Source organism: Seriola lalandi, unplaced genomic scaffold, assembly GCF_002814215.2.
Source record: "Seriola lalandi dorsalis isolate HSWRI2012SDOR001 ecotype SW California unplaced genomic scaffold, Sedor1 jcf7180002054408, whole genome shotgun sequence".
NCBI lineage: Eukaryota > Metazoa > Chordata > Actinopteri > Carangiformes > Carangidae > Seriola > Seriola lalandi.
In genome coordinates this window covers 335328-356773 of record NW_019524961.1, presented here as the reverse complement: position 1 = coordinate 356773, position 21446 = coordinate 335328, and the positions used below count along the sequence as shown (strand labels likewise).

At 43.1% G+C, this 21446-nt stretch overlaps 1 protein-coding gene across 6 annotated transcripts in view; it reads left to right on the top strand.

Moving 5' to 3' along the window:
• The window catches only part of rbms3 (RNA binding motif, single stranded interacting protein), a 273401-nt gene that overhangs the window by 73784 nt on the left and 178171 nt on the right, over nucleotides 1–21446 (top strand). For 3 of the 6 annotated variants that reach the window (XM_087175006.1, XM_087175005.1, XM_023409818.2), the window contains exon 1: nucleotides 8822–10140. The exons of the other annotated variants lie outside the window; for them this stretch is intronic. In XM_087175006.1, coding sequence (XP_087031132.1) covers nucleotides 10066–10140 — 75 coding nt within the window. In that variant the 5' untranslated portion in view covers nucleotides 8822–10065. Of the gene's footprint in view, nucleotides 1–8821; nucleotides 10141–21446 lie in introns of those variants that run through there. 6 annotated transcript variants of the gene reach the window in all.

The window sequence follows — 21446 nt, the reverse complement described above, 5'->3', positions numbered from 1 at the left end:
ATCGCACTCTGTCTCTTCCCTCCCCCTGACAGTAAACAATTATTTGTTGTGTGAAAGGTAGACGCTGTGTATAACACCATCCCTCCATTGGTCCCCTCCCAGCAGTCAGCCTTAGTTTGTGTGAGAGGTGGAAGGTTTGTTGGAGCCGCTTTGCTCCAGTTATTTGTTGCACTTTGATGACTTCAGTACTACTAATTATAGAGGCGCCGCCAAGGAGGCAGACTCAGAGTACATCGCCCTGGACGTCTTACACTCACTGATATCTCAATGTTACCCAGTAGAGCTGCACCATAATTTAAATGATCTTAATCATCTAGTATACACTCTCTAGTACCTGAGTGCCATCTGGTTGTATTACACCATACAAATCCCATGATAATGTTCCAAAGAATGAACTCAATGTCAGAGAGATGCTACCAATTTTGAGCTGGACTATAATGTATGTAAAGCATGCCAAGTATGCTTAAAGAGAGTACACTACACTTAGTGAAATTGCAGAGTTAGCTTATGAAGGCATACTGGAGTGACTTGACAGCGTACTCTATTGCGCCCATTAATTGTGCAGACGTCAGGCTCCGATGACCTAATTTCGTTGCTGGCAATCTGGAGAATCGGTTTCATCAATGGAGAAAAGCTTGAATGTTTTAGTGTTTAGTGTAATTTGACAGGTGACTTGAGCTATCAGTCAGCTGTGGTAGTTACCACTTGCATGTTACTCATTGAATTCATCAGGCTTTCTGCCCTTTCTCCAATTTTGTCTTTTCTAGGTTCATCTACCCCCAGGATTATAAAGTGAAATCGATCATCTCAGAAACCAATGGATGATATCGCACTTAGTGACTACTACTTAAACCTGGAATAACAAATTTTTTGACCTTGGGGGCAGCAGAAACAAGCTGTAAACACAACACTGACATATTATCGCCTTGGAAGAATTGTCAGGAAAGAGTTGCCTATAGAAACATCCAGCAGATATAGAGCAACATTTCACTCAATTCACTCTCCTTTTATTTCTGCTTTTGTTCCTCACCAACTCCTAAGGGAAATATCTGGATCTCTAGATACCGACGCTATGAGAGCAGTGAGAGTGAACCAAAACAATGAGCTGAAAGAAGCTCCACAGAATGAGAGGAACTGAAATGTCGGGTGAAAAGCCTCTGTCGGTTCATCGCTACGAGTATCCCCTTTCACATAAAAGTGGTCATGTGATCCATTGTGGATATAATCATATTGATTACTGTTGCTTTAAAGGTTAATTATCAAGAGCAAGAAGCTGTTGCAGTAGTTGCATGAGTAAACTGTAATGCAGCAGGGACAAATCCCAGTGGGTGACATACCAGGTAGTTGCCTGTGTGGTCGGGGTCAACAACCTTCACCTTTTTCACTGTTTAAATCAAAAACTGGTCAGAATGGCAACTACCGGTTTCTGTGCTATGGCTGTGTGTGTTTTCTGTTATGTTAAAAACAAATGCATGTGCAAAATGTCTTGTCTTTTAATTCAGTATTATTTGTCCTGAAGCTTGTCTCTTCAGCTCTCTCTCTCTATGTTTTCTTTGTCTCCTGGGCTTCATGCTTTGCATGCAGAGGATGAGACACCGGGGGAGGTTAAGAGAGGAGCTGGAATGGAGTTCTGCTCCATTTACCACCCTGAAATATTCCTCTTAGAACGACACACTCTGTTTTCTCTCTCTCCTTACTCTCTGCACTGTTTCTCAGTCTGCCTGTCCCCTCCCTTTCACTTCTCATCTCTGTGTGACATGTGGTCATTTCACTTCATTCCAGGATGGCTTAGCAGTGCTTTAAAACATTGCTGCTGTCCTCCCATCCCATCCTGCTCAATTGCAGGCAGCATTGAGCTTCATAGGCCTTTACGGATCTTTTCTTCGTAGCTATAACTCTTTTCCCAGTCTCCAATCTCTATCTCCTGTGGGCAGAACCTTCAGCACCTTTCTCTTATTACTTTACTATTTCACTCCTCTACCTGTGTGCCTCTGACATGCTTGCCCATCAACAAGAGTAATCACACACACATACCAGATATAATACCACATATACCACAACTATAACAGCATTATGTTGTTTATGTACTTTGTAGTTCGGTTTATCTCGGACGTGTGCTTGTATGAACCTTTCAATCACAGATCCTCTTATTTTGTAATGCATAAGTGCACTCAAACAGAAAAAAAAAGTAGCACAAAACTGACAAGAATGAATGACTTTGCACTTGGATCTGTTCAGGGCACAGCAACAATGAATAAAACAAAATGCACATGATGGATGCAGAGTGCTGTGATGAAGCTTTGATGGGCCTCTTTCCATATCTGTGAGCTCTGAGTCGTTTTTTTTTTGTCTTTTTCTGTGGGGTCTGACTACTTCATATACTGAAGAACGTAGATTTTGAATATTTTGGCTTAGGTCCACATGGAAAATATGTATTGTTTAAACTCACCCTCTCTCTGACTGTGCAGCACTTAATTCCTTATTATGCAGAGATTTTCTTGGCATCATCTCGTCCTCATTTATTCTGTCTCTGGCAGTGGGAGTCTAGCTGGTTCACAGAAGGACATGGCTGGCTTTCCGTTGCAGCTTATATGTTATATTAGGGTTAGCATGTGGTCACACAGGAAGTCTGATCTCTGAGCTCCACTGAGGTGTTTTCACCTTTGGTGTCAGTATAACTTTGACCCTCTTCTGAGCTCTGAGTTTCCTCAGAGATGTTTTGCTTTGCTTACTATTTTCACATGGAGAAAAAAAAGACATTCATGCACGCACATAGAGTTCAATCACTGGTGCTCATGCCAGCACACACATCTTTTCTCTGAATCATGTTAATCAGGAAATGAGTTGGTCGGTTGTTGATACATTTCACATTTGGAGTAGAGATCTAGTAAGTGTACGCAATTAACTCTTTTAGGTCTGCTGCCTGTCCCTTGTTGGGTGTAGTAAGGGGTGCTGTGAGTCATTTCTACTCATGCACGTCTGGTCTCATATTTCCTCCCCATTAGGCCTGCATTGCTCTCTTCTGTGTTGTGATAGAAGCTAATGACTCACTGGAGGTCTGCCTGGTGTTTATCAAATGTCTCAGTGCAGGGCTGGTGGTCCAGAGCCAGTTTGGCCTTTTCACATTATTATGAAAGCATGAGATAAACAGCCAAAGCCAGGTGATGAGAGCATCATAAAGAAATAAAAATAAAGAGAGGTACCCCACAATGATATCTTGACTATATCACTCTGCTCTTTGCTCTGTGTAAAATGATACTCTCATAGGGGGAATGTGTTGAATTACCTCAGGCTGTCATCCGTTAGTGCACTGATAGGAACGTATTAAGAAGCTGTATGTGTCAGAGATGTGTTGAACTCACACGCAAATCGTTAAGATGTCTCCTCAAAGTGTTTAGAGACAGGTGGAGGTGGTTGTTTTGAGATGTGCATTGTTCGTGTGTGTGTACTTGCTGTATTTCCATAAGTCTGGTCAGCTTCTCAAATGACAGTGTTTCAGGAAGAAGGCTTGAATGGATGTCGGTTATGTGAGTGCGCAATTTGGCTACAAGTTACAAACACATTAACATACCTTTACTTTCAGCTGATTGGAGACTGACACTATCATTTGAATTCAAGACTGCTTTTTTTTGCACATTTGTCATTGTGTCTATATGAAAATCAACAATGCTTTAACTGGCTTATTGATTTCAGATGTTGTTAAACATATAATCGAATTAGTTATCACTATGTGGGAATAAGCTGCAGGAAACAGTATGAAGACAAATTGAAATTCATTCTGCACTCGAGAACAGAACCACATCAGAAGTTATCCAGCCTCTTTTCCTTTCTGTGGTTTTTGCTGCTTTTCTTTTCAGTTTTAGTAAAACTGCCAAAACCTGTGGTTTCCTTGTGGACCTCATAAACTGACATATTTGCAGTTATTGATTTATCTCTTTCTTTTTTATAGTTGAATTTGACATCAATCCGTCTCAATGCGCCTTCACATTTAGCTAAATTAGGTTTTGCTACAATGAAAAACATATTTTTATTTTAAATAGCAGTTTGAATGAATACCACAGCTTTATACAAACTCCATCATCTGTACTGAGTACCAAGTGATCTTCTGTGGTATTAGAAACACTAGCAAGCAGCATCTGTTTATCAGGCTCTTCCTAATTAAAGTGATTATCAACATTCAGTCATGTTTTCTAAGATTATTGTAAACTATAATCACATGATCTCTGCTGTATTAACCCAAGCACAGAAAGAAACTACCATCTATCAAAGATGTTTGATAGATGGTAGTGTCCGTGTTGCAACAGCATGTGCGCATCAACCACGTCATAGCTGGGCTGGTAAGACAGTTCGGCTTTCGCTTTATCATGAACTAAATGCCCCAGGGAAGCTGGTTAGTAGAGCTACATCAGTAGGTCTGCATTAAACATGTAAAATGATCTTTTGGTGCTCGGGTATCTCCCAGTAGAACCACTGCCAAAAGCAAAAGGGTTTTCTTTTCCAGGAATACCAGGCCCTGCTGTTCCCTAACTCCACTTCCCCTCCCTCCTCCATTCTTCCAGCCCTCCTCTCCCACCACCCCACCCCTGGCGCTGCGCCAGCCTCCCCTCGAATTCCACGCATCTGGTCATTTCTGGGAAACACCCACGACAGGACTGTCCAACAAACCACAGGAAACAAAGCCTTTTGGTTTCTGCAGCAGCTTGAAGAAGTACAGTAGTCGCCTTTGGGGAGGGGTCGGACAGGAGGGCGAGATGGTTGTGGACTTTCTAGGAATTCTTTTTGGACGGGAACATTGTGTAGCGCTTTTTCTGTACTGTTTTTGCTTTTAAACCATTTTTCTGTCTTCTCTCATTATTCTCCTTTTTGAATAGAGATTCAAGACATAAGAAGAATAACTGGTGTTGTCAGAGCAGTCAATGAACAAAAGGGCAGCTCTTTCATTGTCTCTTCAGGACCCTAATATCTCCATGGATGTTGATATAATTGAAATATCTTAATAAAAAGCTTGTTTTACCACTGAGCTAACTTGCCAAGTAAGAATTCTGCGGTCCTGGTTAAATAAAGACTAAATAAAAGCTGCTCTAAGAGTGTCTCTCTTGAAAAGGAACAGAGGCCATGTTGTGGTCATGCTGTAGTTTTCTATAACTAGACTTGCTTGCATTCTTAAGAAGGGAATTGCAGCTACTTAACACCTTCAGGGGCATGATACACCCTCAGCTGTCTTCCTCTTACTGTTTTTTTTTTTTTTTTAAGTCCTGTGAATGACTCACTCCTGCTCTCAATTTAGAAAGTGAACCAACGAGAGGAAGACCTCAGAACAGAGGAGCAGCAGATGGCTTTGGCTCCAACAAACCTGGCTGCAGAAATATTAGCAAAATATTTCTCAGTGTCGTTTTTTAAATATTCAAACAGTGGAGAGGCAGCGTTTTAGCTTTATTGTGATAAACCAGCCTGTAAATCAGATCAGTTGTCGTTCACTTTTCAGAACACTGAATTCAATTTGCAACAGTGCAGCACTTGCTGTGCTGTTATGTTTGGCAAGTGTATCATAGTGTACAAAGTAGTTTGAAACACTTGAAAAACTCAAGCGCTCAGATGTGGTCCTTTTTAAAATGGGAGATTTAAGTGAAGATTTGTATAAAAAAAACTTGCCTAATTTAAATGTTCTGCATCTCCTGTGCCCCAACCACACAGTATCGACATTATGTTAAATGAGGAGGTGTTGCGTCGCTATTAATAATCCAAGAACAGAGAGAAACTCACTCACTCTTTCTCTTTCCGTGAAATATCTGGCTGCATATGACTTATCTATGACGTCAGTCCCACTGATTCAGACCAGAGCACCTCTATCACCACCAGTCCACAGTCTTCAAGGTCTCTTTCCATGGACTACAACACAGTGCAAGAATTTATTTACATACAGCGAGAATTACCGCTCTCCAGTCACTTAATGTGAAATTGCCTTTATAAACTAACCTTTGCCAACTCATGGGTAAAGGCTGAAAGTTCACGTCAGCCAGTTCTCAATGTAGTTGTCTGTAGGGCCACAGGTCAAGTTCTTTAGTTTCAAGAGTCAAGTCTCAAGTCCCGACTCTTAATTCTTAATGGCTGGACCAATGAATATTAATGGTTTAGCTGACCAGTGTCTGTGTAATGGTACTCTCCTGTGTTTCCATTCTGTGTCGACTAATTTGAATAAATATGATAGACATTTAGTGAGTTTGCAGTCATAAATAGTAGCACATATTCCATAATTATGCAGAATATTTTGGATTTATTTCACTAAAAATATGGGTTTGGGTTAGAACTTGAACTAACGATTATTTTTGGTATAGATGAATAGATTAAGTAAATTATTATTACCCTCTATTATTTGAGGAATCATTTTGTCATTTTGTCAGAAAATGTCAGAAAATAGTGAAAAATGACTGATATAATTTCCCACTGCAAGTATTCAGATTGCATTTATTTATTTATTTTTAATTTACCAATAATCCAAAAACATTTGCATTTTGAATATATGACATGGAAAAACAAAATTCTTACATTTGAGAAGCTCCTGAATTTTTGCTTGAAAAATTCCTGAAACGATTAACTGATTATCTAAATAGTCAATTGACGAGGATAATCGATTAATCAATTAATCCTTGCAGCTCTATTTTGGTTAAAATGAGAACCTAAAAAAAATCAATAATTAAAAACTCTGGGCGATAATGATTAACACAGCATTGTGCAAACACACTGTTTAAACATGCATTGCTTTTTTAATTACTTTGATGAACTCTTGTGCATAATTAGCAGCTCATTTGCTCTTTTTTGTTTCTCCATATTTGTCCTCACTTTCTATTGGTAGAAGAATAATTTGCATCAGGGACTTTTGGTTACGTGTGGACAAAGTCTGGGTGAAACTAACCACATCTACCGCTCTGTTTTACTCCTTTTTAAAAGACTGTGAATTTTAGTTGAAAATCCAGATGTGATGGGCTTTATCTATGTAATATAGAGCTGGCTTTTTGTGGTCGCTCAGTGGACACACCGTGGTATGAAGACGTATGAATCTTTCCTGCCTCAATGTCTCATTCAGGTTCCATCTCCCCATGTGTCTTACCTTACTTTCTGTCTGTATCTCTTCTTCTATTACTATCACCATTGGCCCTTGTCCATCTCACTGTCTGCTCTCTGCCTTTCACCAGATGCTAAGGATTTGTGTGTCTAGTTTATCCCGAGGCTGTTAATCTGGTAACCCACGATAGATATCATCCTCATCTCTTCCCCGCAGATCAAAGTGGCCTGTCTGATAATTATATTTTCCTCTCCATGTTTGTAAAAGGCTGCCCCTTCCCTTCGTGCTTTGTTTTGGTCCTTGGGATTCTTCTGCTGGTATTGATTCGGTCTGTCCACATGCACTGGGCCTTTTTTAGATCCATAGCTCTCGTTAAAAGTATGTGATATTTGCACTTCATTGTGCGACTTGATTGTTAAAACATACCCTTATGTTTGCAAATAATGTGTTTGGCAATATTTTCAAAAATGTCATTCATTAATTTCCTTGTGATTGATTAATCGGTTAACTGAATAGTCCCTGTCATATGTACTTTGTCTCTGCGGTAAAGAATGTGTATTGAGTGTTGTTGTTGAGATATGTAATTAGGTTATTATTGTTTCAAGAGGACACATCGGCCTCATGGGTTTTTATGTAACGCTCTGAAGTGTAACAGATGAAATACAAAACTAAACTAATCAAAGTCATGGGTCTATTTTCAGATGTGGAAATTGCCAAAATATAATTGTTTTCAGTCCAGTAATTTCATGGTGTAGTTTTTGGCTGCAGTTTCCTGCAGGACTCATGGCAGGTAATTTAAATGAAAACCAAGCTGATTTGCTAATTGAGTGAAAAATGAGGCTCCTGAACTTGTGGCCTCAGCCTCACTGAGATACCCTCGAGGTTTTTTAGGTCAGTTCTTATCCATGCATGTGGGTGCATGTGTCTGAGAGTGGGTTTGTGAGTGTGGGACCTTCTGAGCGTGGTGTTTTTGCATCCCTGTGTTTGATCTTGTTTACAGATGTATGAGTATAGCTGTGGTTACTTGAGATCAAACAAACATTCACCGACGAGACATTGTTCTAATGTTTTTGGTCATGGTGATTCAGAGGAGATTAGTACCGCAATTGTCATCTTTTGATGTTACACTGGAAGTGATTTTCTCTTCGCTCTCAGTTAATACTTGGAGAATGTTGTTTACTACTATTGCATTTATTACTATTGTAGTGTTATTATTGGTCGTTACAAGTGAACACTGACTGCACATCCTCGATGCTGATCCTGAATTGAAACATGATGACAGCGTTATGATCTAATTCCTCCTTTTACAGTAAGCTCCACATAAAAACATGTGACATAACTAATAACTGACAATAAACATACTCTCAGATTCTAAAAAGTTGCACATTGAAAGTGTTTATCCAACTTTACTGGTTTTGAGGTTAAATCAGTCTAGTTTGTTAAGAGAAAGTCTTTATTTGAGGACACAGTGTGTTCCAGGTGGTAGCTCCACGTGCAGCCAGTAGGGGGAATCGATTGCTCACGCTGCCGCCATCCCCTTCTCGTCTCTACTCCTCTTCTCCTCTTCCCTGCGTTCTCCCAGGTTGTGGAAACACTGCAGCCCGCTGGTCTGTGTCTGGATCCCTCTCGCGCACAGAGCTGCTCAAGACCCTCCTACCGGCTGGGCTAGGGGAAGGAGGAGGCAGTCTGCTCTGCTCGCAGCCTCGGACGAGCCCCCTTTACCGCCCTGTCAGTGTGGAGGAGAAGGAGAGAGAGAGAGAGAGAGAAAAGCTGAGAGACTCAGTGATAGAGAAAGCGCACGTGAGAGAGAGAGAGAGCGAGAGAGAGAGAGCAACTGTGTGACAGAGGGAAAGAGAATGAGGCAAGCTGCTTAGAGGAGTGAGAGAGCCGAGGAAGAAATAAGGAACACATTTTACAAGAGCAGGAAGAGGGAGGATCGCAGACGAGGGACTCCTTCTTTACTGGGCACCTGGGACACAGTCACTGTGTTTTTTTTTTTCACTCGTCTTCTAGCTGGAACCCAGTGGATTGACTAACCAACCAGTGGATTTTTTAATATACGTGTGTGCCACATCATTCAGAAACTAGGATAATTTCCCTGTGTGATCTGCTCTCTTGCTAGCTCGACCGCTACAGACTGAGATTGCTTTCTGTGCCTGTGCTCGGCTCTCGTGTTGTGATTGTGCTCCGTGCACAAAGTGCATCTGTCGGCAACCGGTGCTGAGGATATCTCCCCTCTGTCAAACAGGACAGCACGCAGCCACCGTCGGATCAGACTACAGAGGAGAGAGAGAGAGTGTGTGTGTATGTAAGAGAGGGAAAAAGAGAGAGAGAGAGAGAGAGAGAGAGAGAGAGAGAGAGAGAGAGAGAGAGAGAGAGGGGCAGTGAGAGAGAGTCAGATTCACAGTGTGTTTGAGAGAGAGGCAGATTAAAGCACAGGCGAAAGACTGGAGTGAAACAGCTTAAATAGAGAAGTGAACCTATACGTCCTCTCCCGTTTTCCTTGCCATCCCTTTCCTCCTCCTCTCCTCCTCCTCTTCCTCTCCCATTTTCCAACATTTACAGGACTGCCAGAGCTACTGCCACCTGCACCTCTTCACGTCTTCTCTTTCCTCTTCTTCCTCTACCTCACCCTTATCACGCGTTACTATCCGATACCAGCTGCTGACAGACACGCTGCTCTTGGTTCTAGCACTTGTGGAAATATTTCCATTGATCCAGCAGTGAGAGACTGAGTGAGCATCCGCCCGATACTGAGGCTCCGGACTGGTGAGGCACCGTTCATCAGGAGCTTCTCCATCAGAGGTAGACCTTCCTCCCAGCCGCTGTCCCGCACGCAGACCCTGCCTTCTCCCTGGAGGACCGGCTAGCAACACAGTGGTGCGGACAGTAAAGACAGGAATCGCACAGCCCCTCTGCTGCCTCTATCCCATTGCTAGCTACTTGGCAGCTCCCACCCCCGTGTCACCATTCCCTGCCTCAGTGCTAAGGATTCCAGCTACATGGGCAAGCGATTGGAGCAGCAGCCAATGTACCCTCAGTACACCTACTACTACCCCCACTATCTCCAGACCAAGGTACGCCGCTCCTCTGCTCTTCTTGCATTCCTCAAGCCTACTCATCTACTCCTACACTACTGTCCTACTCTCCCTCCCTCCCCCTCACCTCCACTCCCTCCCCCACCTCTTCTCTTCCACCGCACTCCCTTCATCCTCCTCTCATCCCTGAGTGGAGGTGGGAGTTGATGGATAGCTGGCCTTGGCTGTGATGGTTTCAGATGGCAGGTACCTCGTTGGAGTTTAGATGTCTGTGTCAATGTGTGTGTGTGTGTGTGTCCGCTTGTGTGTGTGTGTGTCCGCTTGTGTGTGTGCGTGTGTGTGTGTCCGCTTGTGTGTGTGTGTGTGTGTGTGTGTGTGTGTGTGTGTGTGTGTGTGTGTGTGTGTGTGTGTGTGTGTGAAGGATCAGGGATCAGGGATCAAGGCTGGAGGCTCAGGGATACTGTTAGTCCAGCCTACCAGACCGTAACTGGGAGCTGTCCAGTAACCTCCATCTATTCTTCACCTGCAAACTGATGAGCTTTTGATGTGACACCCTGCAATGGCATCAAGTGTCACATCTTAACATGCACAGTCAAGTTAGTGGCTTTTGTTAATCAAAATAACTGACGGACAGCTCTTTTGTTCTGTCACACATTAAACAAATGACAGAATTAGGATCCAAATTTAATTTACTAATGAAGTATTTGCAAGCTGAATGTAGGCCATTGTTTAAATGCTTCAATGCCACTTTTCTAAAGAGGCAACAAAAAAAAAAAACCATTTAATTATGAAGTTGCTAATTCACTAAACAGCACAAATGCCTTATTGTTGTGCCTTACAAAGAGGGGACAACGGGGGTATGAACCCTTCTTTTCTGTTGTGATGGTCAGCATGGTTCTGACACAGAGCAGGCATGAGGAAGGTTGCCCGTGTTTGCTCTAGCTGTAGTATGCATCAGTGCCTCTGGGATGAAAGCTCAGGCCTGGGCCCTGATGGCTGCCAGGACACTGGCTGGGCTCACTACCCAGACATCATCAAGGGATTAAAATGGAAGCCTTTTGGGGATTACTCTATTTGTTTTTCTACCACAATTTAAAAATCCCTCATTACTTGCAGAGAGGAATAAATAGGACTGGGAATCGAATTTCAATCATTTTTGAGTACCCACCCAAATGAGCATCAAATAGTATAAAGTTGACATTGAATGGTGGGACAGATGATTCAATGAAAAAAAATAAAGCTTGCTTACTTATCATTTTTAAACACATATCTGTTGATCATTATTAGGAAACGTTTCTAACTCGTTTCTAGTTTATATTTTATTCAGGCAAAGTCTTTATTTAACTCTGAATCATTGAGAAAAAAAACATGTTTATTTTCCCATACAAAAGGTATCGAAAAAAAGTTTTGTTTTGACATTGGTTTCAAAACTCAGCTGTTTTATTGGCGGCGGTGGGGAGCATTCTCAAACAGTGCCCAAGGAGTAAAAGTTAAAATGTGGCTAATTTCCCCTAATTATAACAGGGAAATAAAGCAGGGAACAATGTTTAATTAATGAATGTATTAATAGAATTGATAAAGCAAAATACCAGTGATGTTTTGATACTTTTCCATGTGGAGCTGTATTGTGAATCATTGCACTTCCAGCTGGGAGGACCTGCCTGCAGCCCCACCTGGCAGTCCACAAGCTCTCCCTGATTTATAGTTTAATACATTTGTGCTGCTGCCATATGGCTTCCCTCTCCCTCCCACCCCCCTCCTCTACTCCTTCCATCATCCCCCTCTCTCGCCCTCCCCCTTCTCATATCTCAGAGTTACTCATCTCGGGGGCCTCTCAATCAGGGTATGCCCCTCCATTCCCCGTCCTCCCTCCCCTCCACTTTTCTTTTCCCCTTTTCCTCCCTCCTCTCGCTTTCAGCCTCCCTGGCTCTGTTGCAACAGGGCCCCCTGCCTCCTTCGCCTATGCTGCAGTTCACTCCCAAGGTCAGCGCAGATCCGATCTTGCCACCGTCAGCGATTGATGTATCCTTGAGCAAGCTGCTAGGGTCCTGTGTCATGCAAACGAGACCCGCGATAGGGATGCAGGGAGGGGCAGGAAGTGCATACATTTCCGTTTATAAATCAGCAGCCAACATTCATATTCATTTTCATGGTTACTTGCCGTAGCCTGTGGCCTCGTAGGCTGATGTGATACAGCAACAGACGGGGTCAGGAGGAGAAAGGGAGGCGTGGAGAGAGGCCAGAGTGTTGGGCAATGTGGCCGAGAGGGCTGTGGAGAGCTATCTCACTCTCATTAATGATCATTGATAGCTCGATTACAGAGAGGGGAGAAGGGCCTTGGCTGGCAGGTTCCTTTCACACAGTCGACAAAATCACATGCCGGTCGTTTTGGCCTTTCGTTTTTTGCTCGCATACCAACGCTCAGATTCAAACATCAGTCTCAAATCACACAGGTATTTCTGTTCATCTTCATTGCTGCATTCTCAAAGTATAGCCTCATTCTCCCAAGAGATGTGGGCGGGGGGGGGCATAAATATCTCGTAGCGATAGGGAGGGGGAGTGGGGCGTAACTCATACCAAAGTATTGCCATTCTCCTTCTCTCGCCTCCATTTTATGACATATTTGAGATTCTATGCATAGAAAATTTATAGAGCATCTGTGCCTGGTTACAACTGAGGACTTTACTGTAAAGAAAGGAGCTAAACATTGCCATAAGAGCATGGCAGAATAATTTGAGGCGCCTTCTGAATACAGGGTCCCTTTACCCCCTCTGTATGTGCGTATTATATTCTAATTTAATGGAGGTATCTGACGCTGTCCAGCATGTGCTAGTCAGCCCAGATTAGAATGTGAAAGTCAGAGAATGAGATGAAACAATAACGTTTGGCTTTCTATTGATTAGTGCAGTGGGGCGTAGCATGTGCTTCTCTTTAGCTGAATTATTGATTCCTGAAAGAGGATTTGTGTGTGTGTCTGTGCGTGCACGTTGGCGTGTCTGTGTGTATGGCTTTTATTTGAGCTTATGGCTGGGGGGAGCTGGCAGGATGCTGCTTTGATGAGTGGATCCTCTAAAGGCCCTATTTCTGTCTATGCCCCAGCTGATCAATCCATGGAGTCATTTGCTGAAATTCGGCCTTTAGTCAGTCTGTGTCTTTCCCTGTGAGTTTGATGTTTAGCGCTGTTCACAGCCTGCTGTGCATTCAACTTTAATGATAGGTAATAGATGTGCATCATAAATGAGAAAATTACAGTAAAACGCATAACTCCAACCCCAGCCTGGTTCCTCACCTCACTCATGAGAACAATTACAGCACACAGATCAATTATTGTTATTTTATGATCATGTTGAGAAAGGAATATGCATTTCGACTAAATGTGCGCACTAAGTGACTGTTAGTCGTGTGTTGCATCCTATTCTGTCTCACTGACGGGCATTTTCAGTTCTCGGTTTCATTATTACGTACACAACTCTCAAAGGAACTCTCAAATTACTGATAAGCTGCCTTGAATACCTGCAATGAATTCTGTCTTTCTTGTGATATTTAGTTGGTTTTAGTGTTGCTGCACTATGTGAACAGAAGGTACCCGACACTGCTTTTACCCTTGTGCTGTTACACCACTGATAGGCAGGGTCATTACATGCCTAATGTCAGCAATCTCGCACACGGGCAAACGGCGCACAGACACACAAGGATGCACTACAAAAGTATATGCACAAGCATGCACACACGCACTTGCGCTGTGGCTATGATCAGGGAGCGGGCAGGCGTCTGTGTTACATTCAGGCTAGTACATACAGAACCCGAGAAGCCGAGAAGGGCAGATTGAGGTAGATTTAGCAGCGGCTAATGTCCCTGGCCTTAAGTAAACACCAGTCAATAGAGCCCTTTGAGAGGATCTGTGTCTGTATCTGCTCCTGCCATAGGCACCATTTATACTCTGTCTAATTCTTTATAAATGGAGGGAAAGGTGGAGGGAAGGGGTGTATGCGTGTGAGAGAGAAAGAAAGAGGGATGGATGTTACTGGGAGGGAGGGAGGGGCCAGTTAAAAGCAAGGAAAAGGGTTTGGTTACATTACACGGGGTGATCCATTGTGCTACAGAAATAACAACAGAGCCATCTAAATCCTCCTTTAATGCTTCGATAGAGGAAGAGAAAGAGAAACATAGAGACAACAAGGGAGAGACAGATATACATAGACATGGAGAGCGGGCGAAATCAAAGGCAGAGCAAAAGGACTCGTTTGCAAAGTCTTTCATTATATCAGTTATCAGTTGCGTAAAAGTCAGCTAGCAGCTTAGTCCCCTCTGTTTCCGCTGATGTGGATCTGCTTTGAAGAGTTTATCAAGGGCTTTTAGGGCTGGAAAAACACACTTCTTATATTACATTTGCTAAAGCCCGGCCCTATTTCGAGTCCTGGACGATATGCTCTTATTAGCACTAAGACAGGGGTAGCATAACTCATTTCTCCACTCGTAATTCTTGATACGTGCCTCATGACTGACTGCTTGAAACAGAATACTTTCCCTGTCTTGCTGTAAATCGTAACCCATCAAGCGCTCTCTCTTAGCTAGCTCAAATTGACAGGCTTTTTAGGAAGAGCTGTTACCTTGCTTTCTTTCTTTTTTCATGTTTTGCCAATCCTTCACCTCATATGGTCATTAATCAACTAATAGGCTTTGTTTTTATCTGCGTATGCCTGCAGTTTTATCCAACCGTACGATCCCTTCATATATAACTGTCTGTCAGAGAGGCAGACAACTCTATTTATTTGCCATAGCCTGTGTGTATACCTACAAACATGCACTCACACACAGACACACACGACGGTAGGGGGTACTCTTTAACCCCTCTCATCTATCAGCCGACAGCCCAGCCCTATCTGTACACCAATACTTTAAGGTTGTGTGTGCATTACTGTTTCCCGCAGCCTCTCATAAGCCACAGAGCAGAGTGCCGAGACCTGGCCCTCTGCATGCTGCCATCCACATCTCATTACAGCTGCTTTACCAGAGTGCTCTCTCAACAGTGATATCCATTTTGTTAGAAGAGCAAAGGAGAGATGTACAAAGGAGAGGGGAAATGAGATAGCAAGCTGGTTTTTTTTTTCCTATAGGCTGTATCTCTAAAGATGGGAAGAGGAACCTTGTCTGTACTAGGTCTCGAGTACGCAGGAGGTTATTAATGTAGCAGCAATGATGCATGTGTGTTTATGTTGCACGGCACAGTTTACGACCACAGATGGTGCATGAGCATGTGCGTGCAAATGTGTGCAAGAGAAGTTTATGAATAAGTTTGTACGATATGAAAGTTACAAGTTGCGGACAAATACTATGTGTATTAGACTGTTTGCTTGGTAAACGGTCTGGTGCTTAGAGCGAAGGTCTCAAAACCAGGTCACGTTTTTCTTCTCCACAATAAGCTCGTCTAGTATTGAAGTGTCCTTGAGCAAGACACTGAACTAAGTAGCTGCTCACTCACTGGAGGTCGCTGTGAAAAACAGCGTTCGAGATAAATGGCTAAAATATAAAATGATGTGTTCGGCGGTGGAGTTCTTGCCCCAGGGAATCTAGTCTCTGAACTCTCCTTCTCCGACCATCTGGAGATAACAGGCGGCTGTAGCCTGTGCTGCGGGAGGGAAGAACTCCTACCTCTGTGGTGAAATGGGGCATATGGGGTGGTAGGTGGCGGAGTGAGTAGGGCGAGTTTCCTTCAACTGGAAAACCTGGGTTAAGACACTGAATCCCTTCCAGCTTTTAAAGGTACTGCTGTGAAGAGAGAGAGGCAGACACACACACACACACACACACACACACACACACACACACACACACACTCACCCACAAAAAGCCTTACCTGGATCATTCGTCTAACAAATAAATTGTGGATGGGAACTTTTTAACCCCAGGTGGTCAGTACTAGCTGTGCATATTACATATTATGCAGGACTTCAATTTAATACAAATATTTTGAAGTGTGTTAGAATTATTTGTCCCGGTATGTAGTGCTCTTCCTATTGAGGAACTAATATGAAACACTTTTTTTTTAAACTTTTTCTGTATTTTTGAAGTACTCCTACAGAGAGAAATAGGCATGAAGAGACAACATAAAGCGAGACAGGAAAGATGTCGCTTCAGATTTAGAGCCAGATGAAACGAGACACATGATGTGCCCTTCAAACCCACCAGCGCGGCAGGACTCTTCAAATACACCTGCTTTTTCCCTCTTTCTTGTTTTTACTAGCGTTTCTCTCTGTAACATAGTATCTGCCTGGAGCTGTCTGCTCTGGCCCACTGTTTCACTCTTCGGTCTCTCCTGGCGTGGCGTTTTCACACTCTATTTTCTGTCTCCCCTTTTGCCTCTGAGGATGGTGGAGTACAGTCTCAGAATTTCGTCCCTTTTCATCTTTGACTGTTTATGTATCCCCCTCACTTTTGCTCAGATCAATCTTCCTTGTTCCTATTTTTGCCAGGCCCTCCTTCATCTTTAGATTCTCTTTCATGTTGTCCCTCTTTGTAATTACTCTTTCCCATCCTGCATTGCTTTTGCGTGCCTCTTACTTTATTTCCGGGAGACCCTGCTGTCTGCTGAGCATGGTGTCCTGCCATCTGTGCAGGAATGGCTGGAGAGATGACTCCTGTGTAGATCCTTTTAAAACAGCTCATATTAACATACAGAGGAACATACGGGATTTAATAAAAGTCAAACACACCTTCAAACTTACAGATTAAATATATTCAAATATAATTGTTGTGTGAATATGGAGAATATTAACAAAATATATGTGGTGGGGTCCAACGCTCTGAGACCATGAATGGTAAAGTGGTCTCAGACTTTTGGATACTGTAATTGATAGGTCCATATGTAAAATTTGCCTAACATCTGGGCAACATTATAGCCAGAATTTTCTAACTGGAGGGAATACATGAGAGTGAATATGTTTAGTCAGGGATTATCAACTTTGTTGAAAAAGAGATAAAGGGATTACAAACTTTGCTGAAACTTCTGTTGGCTTCTGTTGCTGCTCAATAGAAACTAAATAATATGTCTGAATGAGACTGAATCCTTTCACTGTGCGGTTCAATACTTTTGTCTGGACTTTTCTCCCATCTTGAGAAAAGCGCTGTTCTACACAGGGCAAACACTACCTGTATTGTATGTAAATTAAGTGGGCCAGGACGGAAGACCAAGTCACGTGCTGGCAGAGTGTGAGGAAGGGGGAGGTAACTGCACCTCGTGAGACACAGACAAGACAGGCAGAGAAGGGCTTTTGTTTTTCTGGTGTAACTGAAGCTCTCTGTGTCTGCTGCCCTACCTTTGGCATGCCAGTCCACGTGAAGGATGCTCAGGTTGCTGGTATAGCAACAGCGTCAGTGGAAAGGTAGGAGGAGGTGCAGGAGGTGGCAGCTTGACTTGCGTTCACTGACTCAGACTCGGCCGGGGTAATTGCTCCTGCATTTTTAACGAGTGGCTGCTGCGTACACTTTGAGGAGCAGCGCACCAGAGGATCCCCGCATGGCTCCTGCTGCAGCCTTTTCACCCCACTAACTGAGGGCATCTGAGGGAGGCTGAGGCCTGCTTTATATGTTCATACCTAATCAGACTTAAATATCTCTATATCATTATGAGTGGTGTTGTGAATTTAATATGTCAACCATACGAAGCCCTTGTGCGTGTAAATGGCTGTTAAGACAATTTTCCCATGCTGATCCTGAGGGCACTCTCCAGAGAATAGACATGCGGCACAGACAGTATTGTTATTCTCATCTGGTTCCAGCTTATAATTGGGTTGAAGTCCTAGTCTGTGGTCTGCCCCATAACCAGACACATGTTATGGCAAACTGAGAGTGCATAATAGCGATGAGTTCATAATCAAAACAGTCTACCATGTAGGCGATAGTGTGTTTTCCATCAAGCTGTTTTCTTGGAAAGTCCTGCAAAACAGAGTGTCAGTTTTCAATATGTAGTGCACTATATTATATAGTTAAAAAGTCCTATCTTTTTCTTTGGCACTAGCGAATCAAGTTCAGAATTAGAGACTGGGTAAACTGTCTGCATTTCTACTTTTTTACAATGGTCTTTCTTTTTAACTGATGACATCATAGTCTGATAAAGGAAATCCTTTGCCTTTACTCTCAGGAATTTTCATCTAATTTCCATTGTGGCCGCACAAGCCGATGATCTGGTGTCTTCACCTAGATATTCAGTGGAAACCGGAGGAGACACCAGCCACAGACATGCAAATGGTAGTGTAGCCTTACCACTGTGATTACTGTAGGGGGCCCTGGTTGCCCCTCTGCTAAACACATACATTGCTGCCTGCAACATTGCCTCTACACAGCTGCATTAGTAGTGGCAGGCTCAATGAAAATACCGTGTCACGCATAGCTTGAAAAATGGCTCCGTAAAAAGCCAATTTTGCCATGAATGAGGATAAGCAAATAAGCATGAGCGCTTGAATAGCTGCCAGTCCTGTCAGATTCCCCCCTCTCAACCAGCCACAATGAGCTCCTATACAAATAAGGATACGTGCACCAATTTAGCACAGCAGATGAACCTTGTGAAGCCTTGTCGAGCAAGTGGGGGATTACCAAGAGCAAACAGGCCTTTCTCCCGGCTTTATTTGAGTTAAATGACTCAAGCCACCCTCTTAGATTTTGCCTGAATGGTTTCTTTGGCAGAACCTTCCACTGCTCCAGCCGCTTCTGGGGCCACAACCTGTGTGCATTAGTCAGCGTATGGAAAAACACTGAGTGGGGCAGGTAGGCGGTATGAATTAGATTGCAAGGACACTGATGCGGGGAGCAAGCCGAGCCAGCAGAGTCACAAACCAGGATAAATGGAAAGAAGAGGAGAGGAGAAAGCCCTCGGCGTGATAGAGTCCAATTGGAGGAGAGATTATTATTCTTCACCAGTAATTAGTAGCACATAAACAGCCAGTGGCAACAGAATTAAAAAGTGTCATTATGATATGTGGTCTCCATACAAGATGCCGGTTCTTTCCCTTTTCAATAGTTAATCATGTAGCCTCACAGACATCCCCTGTGCGCGCAGGGAGAGGGTAAGGATTCAGTTTGTAGCAGATGAATGCGGGAAAATGACAAACCTATTGGAGGGTTTGATGCAGAACACTAGTCTCCCCCTGTACAGTCTGCACCAAGGCAAATGCTGTCTCCTGTCTCTTCCCTTTTCCCTTAAATTATTAAGGTCACCCACATTTTAGAGAGGAACAGCAGGACAGAGTGTGTGTGAGAGAGGAAATGCATGCAGGAATCAATGCTTTTACATGCATTTAAGTGAGACAAATCTTACTTTGTGTCTGTATTAAAATTTGCACAATATTGCTGGTACACGTTTTGAATAAATGCAAATGTTAGCATTTGAGTACTTTTACAGTTGATGAATACTGATGTTTTCATTTTCCTGTATTTTTTTTGTCCTTGGGCTCTTAATGAAAATGTTAGAAAACAGTGGCTTTGAAAAACAGTTAGTTACTAATTCCCTCTCTGCTTCCTCTCTCTCGTTAGCTGTCTTGAGTACCCAGTGGAAGACTTGTATCCATTATTTATCTCTAGCCCCAAAAAACAACAGCTGCATGCTTGTGTAACCACCATATGTTATGCTTCTTCCAACATATTGGGAGGAATCATGCTGTATAGAGAATTTTATATCAGCCCATAGAGATCTGTATCGAGCACCATGCAGACATGCTGCACTTGAATTATTTCCTAAATGCTTGTTTTTTTTTCTTTCTTGATATCAATGGAAAATACAGTTGGAAGTTCCCTCACCAGTGAAAACTTAGACTACATCAGGCAATTAACCACAGCGGCACCTTGCAGAGTATTTTTGGATGCTCCGGCACCACTGGAACCGTCAGAGGGAGGGGAGGGAGGGTCACATTAGGATTCAGCCGATAAAGCAATAAACCCTTGTAGGAGCTGCAGTCGGCGCCATTCAGAGCAGATTCTGTGTCCTCAGCACTTTGGGCCTGCAATTAATCACTAAGCTGACATTACCCCGCCTTCCTGTGAACGTTGGATAAACACTCTGGCAATGGCGAGCCAACGTTGCCTGCCACAGACCCGGTGTAATCGTTCAGACGGCTCTTGACGCTCGCTCGCTCGCTCTCTCTCTCAGAAATGTTTAGGAATTCTGTGCCCCAGTTATGTAGACTTCCTGTAGAGCGCAGGATGATCTTCTGATCTGTTTAGTTGTAGATAGCAGTCTAACAGCCAGCCGGAGCTACAGCAGGTGGCCCCTACTCCATCATTCCCCCGCTCAAGGGTTGTAGAGGACGCTTGACGCTCATGTGTGGTAGCATTAACTAGCATGTCGCATCTTTTTAACCCGTGTGTGTGTTTGTGTGTGGTTGGCATTGTACACTTGCATGGCAGTTGCCACAGTGATTTGTGAAATGGGAAGCCTCTGAGCCTGTTCTGGCTTTATTAAGAGGATTATTGGCAGTGTGTGCTTTATTGTAACCATAGTGATAGTTGCCAAAAGTGTGTGCTTACCTATCCCATTGTTTGACAGCGGGTCGGTCAAGGTTACAATAAGGTAACCATCATAATGTTGAGCTGGGGTTGCAGTAGTTGTTTTGTATTCAATTCCAAGTTGGTAAAATAGTAAGATTTGTTATGATTTCTCATATCTTACAAAATCATTTATCTTTTCTCTGTTTATATTTGTGTGTAAGACATTTTTATCATTCACATAAAGAGCAATACAATAATCTGTTAGTTCTGTAAATATCAGTCTTTTAGCTCTAAAATATTACTTACTTTTGACAAACAATCCCATCTCAAGGTCCACATACTGACTCTTTCCAGAGCTTCGAAGAGTATCGCATGGTTCTCATCAGCAGGAGTTTGCTCTGTTGTGTTGACGTGCAAGCTCAGTAGCATTTCATCCATAGCACTTCAGATTTTGCAAAAAAACTGCTGAACACCAACCCTACATAACCCCAAACCTAATCTTTATCTTTTTGTTACAGCCTAGTCTTACAAAGAATGTTTTATCATTTAAATTATCTTTTAATTTTTTAACTAATGGATATCATCAAAATTCAGTGAGTAAGAGTTTCTTCTTCTTTACATATTCATAAAGCTCCTCATACACACCTGGGGCATGTGAGAGAAGGTTCACATACTTTTAAAACCCCAACATACACACTGACCCACATTATCATGTGCATACATAACAGCCTGAGAGGAAACATGAGAGAGCAGGACGTTTATCGTTGAGGAAGGAGGCGGGGGGAGTTGTATGTGAGGAAGGGTGGGAGCCCTGTTGAGTTCACTGAGTTTACTGGAGGGGACTGACACACAGCCCCCCCCCCCAG